Here is a 10,805-nt window from a genome sequence, read left to right on the forward strand (position 1 = left end):
ACTCAACCTCCAGGAGGGAAATACTAAGGTCAACTCAACATCCAGGCGGGAAATACTAAGGTCAACTCAACATCCAGGCGGGAAATACTAAGGTCAACTCAACATCCGATGCCGTGTGCTTTGGGTTTGAGACTAAAATACAGTCAGTCCTCTGGGCCATTCTGTCTGTCTGAAGACACCTTCAGATGAGTGTTGTTATGAGTCAGTGTGTGAGTTTTCTGTCTGTCTGAAGACACCTTCAGATGAGTGTTGTTATGAGTCAGTGTGTGAGTTTTCTGTCTGTCTGAAGACACCTTCAGATGAGTGTTGTTATGAGTCAGTGTGAGTTTTCTGTCTGTCTGAAGACACCTTCAGATGAGTGTTGTTATGTCAGTGTGTGAGTTTTCTGTCTGTCTGAAGACACCTTCAGATGAGTGTTGTTATGAGTCAGTGTGTGAGTTTTCTGTCTGTCTGAAGACACCTTCAGATGAGTGTTGTTATGAGTCAGTGTGTGAGTTTTCTGTCTGTCTGAAGACACCTTCAGATGAGTGTTGTGATCGTATTTTAGACTTGTCTAGTCCAAAGATTTACCAAGATACGTTCAAAAGGTTGAGTCTGGTTTATTGAATGAAATCAGATACTTGCGCAAGGACTTCCTGAACAACGCAAACAAAGGTGGTTTGTCAGAGAAGTGAAGTCAGTCACTTCTGGCCTGGCTTATATTCATTCAGAACACAGGTAAGTCTTTCTAGGATTTCATTGGCTGAGTTGTCTATGCGTCATCGTGAGGGGACGGATATCACACAGTGAAAGGAAGGAATGTGGGATGAAACTCGCTTTGAATAGAGACAAAGGTCTGAGTCAGGGCAGGAAGGTGGCCTTTCTGACTTGGACAAAAGAGCGAGGCAGAGCTATGCAGAGTGTGTTTACAATATCAAAAGGGGGGAGAGTTGGTGTTTTACATTAGACTGAAACTGGGGTTTTGCAGGGGACTTGGGGGGAGGTGATAAATTACAAAGACAAAGGCTAAGGTGTTTGGATGTAAATTCCTGGACAATCCCTCATTTGTGCCTGAACAGGCACACAAAAATAAAATCCAAACACAGTGTAAACAGTCAGCTATGCTATACATGTGGAAAGGAAATAATCTCTCCACTAGGTGGAAACTTTAATTATTTCCTCTCAACGTGCAAAATCACACACCAAAACCCCTTGTTTCAGAAGTTTGACAGGAAACAAAAAAAAAAAGATAAAATGGTTACCAGTGTAAGAGGGGCAAAAAACCTCTTGGTCAATTTAGAGGAAAAACCCAAACTTATTTATCAAGAAAGACTTACCTGTGTTCTGAATGAATATAAGCCAGGCCAGAAGTGACTGACTTCACTTCTCTGACAAACCACCTTTGTTTGCGTTGTTCAGGAAGTCCTTGCGCAAGTATCTGATTTCATTCAATAAACCAGACTCAACCTTTTGAACGTATCTTGGTAAATCTTTGGACTAGACAAGTCTAAAATACGATCACAGTTTTTGGCGACGCGGATGATCTGGGAGGACTACCTGCGTGTTGCCGGGATTCCAGTGGATAGGACTGATCGACAGACGTGTCGGTCCATATGGGCTTGGAAAATCAATTTTCTCTCTTGCGCCAGAGCGCTAGCCGAGATTATTTCCTCAGTTCTGCCACTGGATTCCTGAGGCTCACAGGTACGTTTAAACGAACCCTCTTGTGGTTCTGAGTTGTATTTGCCTTGATTTGGTTCAGTTGTGTTGGTCTGGATTGGTTGAAAACAGGAAACCCCAGCGTGGGTATTAAGTAAGTAACTATCCAAGGAGATGTGGACAGCAATATACATATTTATATCGTATTGTCGTTTTGACTTCGTCCTTGTTTAGGCTACCGGGGGTTCTCTTCAGAAGAGGTGCAATTTTGGGTTTGGGACTCGCTCCCTTACAGTTGATGTAGACTACAGTTTAGATTGTTTGTCGGCTCGGCTGTAGTTAAGAAGTGAGAGTGCACTTCTAGGATAACGTTTTGGGTTGAAGTTCGCAGATAGTGCGATTTCCACAGAGTGAAGTTCGCAGATAGTGCGATTCCCACAGGGTTGAAGTTCGCAGTGAGTGCGATTTCCAAATGAGTTGAAGTTCGCAGTGAGTGCGATTTCCAAATGAGTTGAAGTTCGCAGTGAGTGCGATTTCCAAATGAGTTGAAGTTCGCAGTGAGTGCGATTTCCAAATGGGTTGAAGTTCGCAGTGAGTGCGATTACCAGCTAACCTCCGGAGTGTCTGTTTTTTGTCCCCGAACGGGGTTGTGTTGTCTTTATGTTTGTCTAAGCGCTATTTTTCGCCGGCTCAGTGGGATTTTTGATTGCATTTTTGAGCCTCGGCTCTTGATTGTATGTTTGTTACGCGCGCCATGGATCCAGGTAAAGTATTGTTTTGTACCCTTTTTAGACTGTTACATTTCTGCTAGATTCCCAGTAGGCTAGCTAGCTGGTTGCCTAGGAGATAAGGAAAACAACTCCCGGTGATCCGCCTTGAGCCAGAGGGAGAACAAAGAGATTCCTGACTGGGTGAGTACTAAGCGAATTTTAATGTGTCTTAATGTTTGTTTCTTCGAAATTGTATTCTTTCCCGCCGTGAGTTAACCATAAGGTTTCTTTTCGTTGCTGTTTTGGGGTTTTTAGGCTGCGTCATGATTATTTGGGATTTGTTTCTTTAAATTTCCCCGCGCACAACCAAAGACCACATCCGGGTCATACATGCAACATTTTGGGATCACCACTAGGTGTCCCTGTAACCCCGGCTAATAACATAGGGCTAGAGGAGGTCACAGGATTCTACTGCTAGCCTGAGGAGATTGTTGCGCTGAAGCATTATTCTGCGAGCGTTTGTTGGCAGATTTTCGTTATGTGCTAAAGCATTTTCGATTTCTTACATCCATATCTGACATTTAGTGTTAAATTTTTAGCTAAGATTCGGGCTCAGCTACAGGTGGTTGAGATGTCTAGGTTAAGGGAAAAGCCTGTTAATTCTGTAGACTGGTCTGTTTTTAAGATTTGGGAGAGAGTAGCACGAGAGCGGGTTTTTGGGTCAGGAAGGAAAGATAAGGAGATTCAGCAAACAGTCTCTCCGCCATTTCCCCAGCAGAATAACTCTGATTTAAAATTAGATCCCCCCTCGACTCGTTGCTCCGTGCTCACACCCAACCAGGCTGTTCTTTCCCCTTTTCATGCTCCCGCCATTAGCCACGCCCCTTCTCTCATTTCGCCCCTTTCTACGAGGTATAAGGAAGATTTGGCTAGAGCTATATCTGAGGCTAAGGTTAATTTGGAACAACTGCAAATGGCTAGAGATAGTCTGGAGGGACCGCAAATACACGCGCCTCTGATACGCTGCCCAAACCCTGTTCCTCGCCCTTCACAAATAAATTATGCAGCTGGTTATGCGGCCTGGACTCCAGAGATTACGGTTTACAGACCCTGGCGCTCTGATGAACTACGTGAAATAGCTAAAACCTTGCCCGATCCAACCAAAGACATTGACGAGTTTGAAAATCTTTTTAACAGTTTAGTTCGTATGTATGAGCCTCACGCAGAGGAAATCGCCATGATCATGAGACAGTGCCTTGGGCTAAAATGGGTGGATGTGAAACATCCGTTTGACATTGCATTGCCTTTTAATCATGCCGATTTTTCTGACCAAAACACTGCGCTGTTGAACAGAATCAAAACTCGATTCCCTAAAAAGATGGATTGGGACCGTATCACATATTGCAAACAAAATTCCGATCAACAGTTCGAGATATTTTGGGAACGACTAGAATCAGTTTTCGCAGCACACAGTGGCATGGACAAAGCGAACGCCGATTATAAAAAGATTTTGAAACAACAATTGATGAATAACTCTCTCTCCTCTTTGTCCGACCAAGTTAGGTTGATGTGCCACACCTGGGAATCGACTTCTCTCGAAGAAGTTGTTAATCATTTCCGCTATGCGGAGCGTCTTCGTGATCACATTGAAGAGAGGGAGTTGAAAGAAATGAAGCTAGGTGCAGCCAGATTACAAGCTGCTCAGTTACAACAGCTGGACAATCAGACTGCTGGTGCAAGGTGGAACCAACAACGACCACAGTGGCGACAGAGAAACAATAGGAAGCGTTCTGGTAGGGTTAGGCGAGGAAAAAGGTATAATCGAAGTGAAGATAGAGATGATTCATGCTTCCATTGTGGTCAGTATGGCCACTGGATTGAACGGTGTCACAGTTACCGCAAGCTGAATGAAAAGGAAGAGCCTCCGATTTGGGGTCGAGCGCCACCTGCTGGAGTTTCCCTTGAACAACCCATAAGCGAGATTTTAACTAGCCAAGATAGAGAGTTTTAAAATATGGGTAAATAAACAGGATAAAATAGATGTAGAGGGAACTCAAAAGTCTGACAGGGTTGAATAGGTGTTTGATTCAGGAGTTTTGTTTCAATAGTCAATGAATGGCCATAAGCTGTTCGTTTTATGCATTTCTACTGTATGAATTTTTCATTCATATAATGATAATGTGTTTTTTGAGGAGCTGGCATTAGGCCTTCTCCTCTGCTATTGAACCCAGTCTGTGTTTTGAGTCTTAATTTTCAGGTGCTATGGACCCTGGGCGGCAGGTCTTTGAGGAGCCTGGATCATGGGATCATGCCTTCCTGGGGACATTGGAACCTGCTGTTGGTCTGTTTTAACTGTTGTTTGTTTTGTCTCTCTTTCTGATATGTAGCTTAAGACATAAGGGTTGTGCATAATAGTGGGGGGAATAGATAAGGGTTGCTAGTGTCTTAATCTGAATGCAGCATCTCATAACCCAATTATATTTTTTAAATGGTTATGTTAAATATCTCATGTTTATAGTTTGAGGCACATTCATCGGGCCTGAGTGTTTTTTCTGAGTGGTTTTTTACAGACAACTGTCGTTCCGGGAGTGATGGGTGAATGCCGAACCAGGAGACGGGCACAGGACACCGGAGGTTACTGGCCTGTTTCCCTACAGATGGGCGATCTGGGTTTCGTGAGATGCAGACCAACGCCATGTCACCAACTCACTGTGAGCGACAGATAAGTATGAAACAGGAGCAGGGCCCAAATACTCTGTCCTCAAATGCAGAAGAGGGAGGTTTTAGATATACAAATTTTAGCTATACAAATGAAGCTTGATGGCGTTTTTGATTAGTTAATTGTAAATGAAGCCAGTTCATTTTAGTGTCATTTTTCTTTGCCCCATCTCTATTTTTATCCTGACTTCAGGAAATTTTTGCTTTCACCCTTAGGGGGTGTTGTTTTGTTGAGACGAGAATATAGCGTATTTTATTTTCATAAAATCGCAAGAGAACTGCTAGAGCCAAATCCAATTGCCTTGATCATGACTGGGGACTAAGCGTGTTGAAGTCATTCTAACACTGCCCCTGATGTCACTGTAGGCTACTGCAGACTGGCTCTAAATGACACTTGAACAGTCACCCTGTTTAAGTTTTCCTGACAGAATAACAAAATTTTTTCCCCAAAGCAGGAGCTTGCGCTTAACCATGTTTCTGAGTATCTCCTACAGACTGTTGAATAACCGTTCCTGACCAAAGAAGGGAACAGGGAGACCAGACCAGAGGACTCTCTTTTGCTCTGTTTTGTCTCTGTTTGTCTCTCTCATCTGTGGATCCACAGATGGAGCACTTCATCAGCCTGTACTGGGGGAGCGCCGAGGTGAGCCCTCCAGCAGCACGACCCGGGCCGACCCTACGTGGAGCAGTACAGGGATGGACCGGGTTCAGTTCAAGAGCCTACATTTCTGACCTACAAGCATCTGCTCCACCTGCGGAGAAAAAGAAATGAAGGACTAAGTGCACATTTCCACCACCAAACTAACCTGTATCTAGGGCCTAATGACAAACCTGTACTACCTCGTTCATGTTTTCATTATGCTTTCAAACTAGCCCACGGGCCAGATCATGTTTCAAAACAGGGGTGGCGGAGGATGTTAACAGATGTCTCCAACAGAGTGAGGACCGCCATTTCCTGAGGCTAAGGAGGGGTTCCTGCATCACATCTCTCCTGGGGATTGGGTCCTAATCCACGACCACAGACGAAGGAGCTGGAACTCGCCGAGGTGGCTCGGGCCGTACCAGTTTCTACTCATCACGCAGACAGCGATCTGAGAGGACTTCGTTGGACCCATGCAAGCCATTGCCGACGGGTCCAAGCAGCAGAGGACGGTCCACCAAGGGATCGCAAACACCAGGAGATCAGAATGCAGCTGAACCAGAGGGCTCAGAGGCCAAAACCATGGGCCATCACACTGTCCTCTCCTCTGACGAGGAATCGGAGGAAAAATGACCTTGCTGGTCACCTCCTCACAAGATGCACCACACACGCACACACACCTGCACACACTAACATTGAACATAACTGATTTCAAGCAACGTGACATCGAAGTTGCGATCTAGAAGAGAAGACGCCTTGCATTCCCCAATGACATTCTATTGCCCAAAAGAGAAGTGCCACCTAAATGACTGTTGGGATACACTGTGAACAAGAGTGACCTTGACAGTCACCGCCACACTCTCCCCTCCTCTGATGAGCAATCGGAGACTGACCTTGCCAGTCACCTCCTCACAAGAGTGAATGAACTTTGAAATAATCTGGAAAATATCATATTTGTTTACAAGAGTTGCAATGATTGAAACATGAGTTGATAAATAAGTTTGGGTTTTTCCTCTAAATTGACCAAGAGGTTTTTTGCCCCTCTTACACTGGTAACCATTTTATCTTTTTTTTTTTGCCTTGTTAAATCAAGTTTGTTTTTTGGTGAATGGTTGTCCACTCTTAGACTATAAATAGTATATAATCATGTCATCTTTTTTATCTTGTTTCCTGTCAAACTTCTGAAACAAGGGGTTTTGGTGTGTGATTTTGCACGTTGAGAGGAAATAATTAAAGTTTCCACCTAGTGGAGAGATTATTTCCTTTCCACATGTATAGCATAGCTGACTGTTTACACTGTGTTTGGATTTTATTTTTGTGTGCCTGTTCAGGCACAAATGAGGGATTGTCCAGGAATTTACATCCAAACACCTTAGCCTTTGTCTTTGTAATTTATCACCTCCCCCCAAGTCCCCTGCAAAACCCCAGTTTCAGTCTAATGTAAAACACCAACTCTCCCCCCTTTTGATATTGTAAACACACTCTGCATAGCTCTGCCTCGCTCTTTTGTCCAAGTCAGAAAGGCCACCTTCCTGCCCTGACTCAGACCTTTGTCTCTATTCAAAGCGAGTTTCATCCCACATTCCTTCCTTTCACTGTGTGATATCCGTCCCCTCACGATGACGCATAGACAACTCAGCCAATGAAATCCTAGAAAGACTTACCTGTGTTCTGAATGAATATAAGCCAGGCCAGAAGTGACTGACTTCACTTCTCTGACAAACCACCTTTGTTTGCGTTGTTCAGGAAGTCCTTGCGCAAGTATCTGATTTCATTCAATAAACCAGACTCAACCTTTTGAACGTATCTTGGTAAATCTTTGGACTAGACAAGTCTAAAATACGATCACAGTGTTGTTATGAGTCAGTGTGTGAGTTTTCTCCCGGAAATATGCTGCAAAGGATTATTTATAGAAGTTGCAAACGCAACTTTCTAAATGAGCACTTTTGAAGGGAAGTGTTGATCAGCCCAGCAAAGCAGACTCACTCTTTCCAGGATGATGTGGGACATGGTTGCGTTGGCGTCCACGATGATGGTGGCCGTCTTGTCGTCGCGGATCTCCTTCAGCAGGGGGGTGGGGTCCTGACTGTCGTCCAGCATGCGCACTGACAGCGTCTCCTTGGAGATGAGGAACTGGCGTAGCAGACGTTCCAGGTTCAGTAGACCTGCAGACAGAGAGACAGACAGGTTCAGTAGACCTGCAGAGAGACATACAGGTTCAGTAGACCTGCAGAGAGACAGACAGGTTCACTAGACCGGCAGACAGAGACAGACAGATTCACTAGACCTGCAGAGAGACAGACAGGTTCAGTAGACCTGCAGACAGAGAGACAGACAGGTTCAGTAGACCTGTAGACAGAGAGACAGACAGGTTCAGTAGACCTGCAGACAGAGAGACAGACAGGTTCAGTAGACCTGTAGACAGAGAGACAGACAGGTTCAGTAAGGAAAGAGACAGACAGGTTTACTTAGCCTACAGAGACAGAGAGACAGACAGGTTCAGTTAGCCTACAGAGACAGAGAGACAGACAGGTAGAGTAAGGAGAGAGAGAGACCGGTTCAGTTAGCCTGAGAAACAGCTATTCATACTACTGTATTCAGCCCACTAAACAAACAAAATGACAGTAATTAAAATATTTTCTTTAGCTGACTACCTGTAATGACAGTAAATGGTAAATGGACTGCACTTATATAGCGCTTTTCCACCTTAGCGGAACTCAAAGCGCTTTTCAATGGCCTCTCATTCACCCATTCACACACACATGCACACACCAATGGCGGTAGCTGCCATGCACAGTAATTGTTAGTCATTATCTGTTGAGTTTGACACTATCGCACTGAACCATGAGAGAGACTGGACTTGACCTCTGCATGTCAGCACTTAGAATTCAGAATTCATCTTCTCTGGAGCTCCTCACTGGAACTGAAAGGTCCATACATACCTTCCAAAATACTTTTTAGTTTTCAATGACTTGCATTGATTGCGGCAAAAAAAGCAGGCCACTGATAAATCTATGGCACTGTCCATGGTGCTGAAATAGCCTATCAGCAGTAGTGTTATATCAACAGGTTACTGTTTAAAGTCCAGGTTAACCCAGTTCAATTTTTTGTTATGAGCTTCACACACCACAGGAAAACATGTCATTAACCACCCAGCCAAATCTGAGTGATTAAAAATGTCGCTAAGTATATAAAATAAGGCTTCAAAATCGGTTAAAAATCAGCAGCATTCTCTGGTCTGAGACTGTGGGGGCGTGTCTGCTGAAGGCACCGAAGCCACACCCAATTGCGTGGGGAGGGGGTGTGGAGGGAAGAACCTGTCAAATAGTACCGTTCTCTGGTCTGCATAGTCACACTGGCACGCCGTCTCTTTTGTGGTAGGAAGGCACAGCTTTGTGAAAACAGGAGAGAGGAGTTGAAATTACACTTGTCTAATGAATCAAACGCACAGATGCTTCCTCCTAACCTACCTCCTGACAAACACAGGTAAAACTGTAGCTACTCTATACCAACGCGCCAGTGTTACTGCCCTTAGATGCAAAATACAAAAACAGGCAACGAGGAATGTATGAGTCTGTCCCTATTTTCTCCCTGCCACCTCCGGACCCATTCCTATCCCTCCCAGGCGATCCTGTCGTCCCTTGGGATCAATGGAAAAAGTTGTTTAAAATGTACCTTTTAGTCACTGGCTTGAACAGCGCTGATAGCGCGAAGAAGCGTACACTACCGAGTTGATAATCGGGACAGACTCATCCACTCTCGTTGGCAATGTTATGTGTGAGAATAACGAGCACTCGGCTTCAACTTTCCCGCAACATATAATAAATATATAAATAATATAATATCCAACAGAACTGGAATGTTCAGCCAGTAGCCTCCGAGCACCGCTTCACTGGGAGAGGGTGCGTCTTTCTCCAGCTGCAGCTGGTCTACCTGGTCTACCTAACCATCCCCCTCGCTCCCGCCTCCCGGTCTCCCGCTGGAGAAATATACTGTAACCATTACCGGTGAACCCATACGCACATCAGGTGCCACAAATATGGCAGGCAGTTTCTGTATAGTTAACGCTTATAGTCATAATATATCATCCGTAACGTTATTTGGTGGGTGGTCGCCTGGTCGGTGCTGCTAGCTGTTAGCTAGACTAAGGTTATATACACACTCCCATCTGCAACAAGCTACATAGCTAATGTTAGCTATAATTCCTCATAAGATTACATAATTCATCATAGCTGACATTACCACATGCATGGTTTTGAGACATGTTTTGTATATTAACGTAGCAGTGTATTTTCCTATTGCTTACGTTACCTAGCTAACGTTATAACGTTAATAAGCTATAAGCACACAAGGCAGCGCTGTCGGCACCAAAGGTTGATGCGACAGGAGGAGAATGGAGGCCGGGGAGGGAGATGGTTGGCTCCGCCGAATTCACCAGGACCAGTCGTGAGTCCGTGAAACCCAAAAGCCTCATATTATAATTGCAGAAGCTTTCGGGAGTGAAATGTTTGCTGCAGAGGCGGGCGCTAGCGGTGACAGACTCCTCTGTAACACCATGGCTCTTCAAAAATGCTAACCATTTGCTTCTCATTTCAGCTTTACTCGGGAGTGAAAGAAGCAGACCTTATCATCCCATTCCTGCTGGCATCCAGGAAGGATGCATTTTCGTTTAGTTTTATGCATAGGCATTGCTAACTAAGAAAAACTAGCTAATTCTAGACTGTTGGATAAAACTAGCTAATTCTAGACTCAAGATTGAGCAGGAGAACCGAAGATTCAAATCCGTTCTAGCTTTATATAGTGTTAGGGCGGGGATATGCTAAGAACACCGCTCTACGTCATCCGGTACCGTTTTTAAGCCCGCCCAGAAAATCCAGAAATCAAAACTGGTAAAAAACACAAAACTGGTCTAACTTCACAATTCAGTACTACACATGGTTCATCCCATTTTTACATGTTATCAGCAATGCATCACTAACACATAGAATGTGTTTTCAAGCAAATCTCGGATTTTGGTTAACTGGGACTTTAATGATAAATCCATGCCACTGTCCATGGTGCTGAAATAACACCCAGCTCCTTCAGGCCGCCTCGGTGCC

The 10,805-nt window shown here is 44.5% G+C and overlaps 1 protein-coding gene across 1 annotated transcript in view; it reads right to left on the minus strand.

Annotated features, from left to right (window-relative positions):
* The window catches only part of grik4 (glutamate receptor, ionotropic, kainate 4), a gene marked incomplete at both ends in the record, with an annotated part of 186,394 nt that overhangs the window by 92,001 nt on the left and 83,588 nt on the right, over positions 1-10,805 (minus strand). The window contains one exon of the mRNA XM_084441735.1: positions 7,693-7,871. Coding sequence (XP_084297861.1) covers positions 7,693-7,871 — 179 coding nt within the window. The remainder of the gene's footprint in view (positions 1-7,692; positions 7,872-10,805) is intronic.

Source organism: Borostomias antarcticus (assembly GCF_949987555.1).
Source record: "Borostomias antarcticus genome assembly, chromosome: 1".
Lineage (NCBI taxonomy): Eukaryota > Metazoa > Chordata > Actinopteri > Stomiiformes > Stomiidae > Borostomias > Borostomias antarcticus.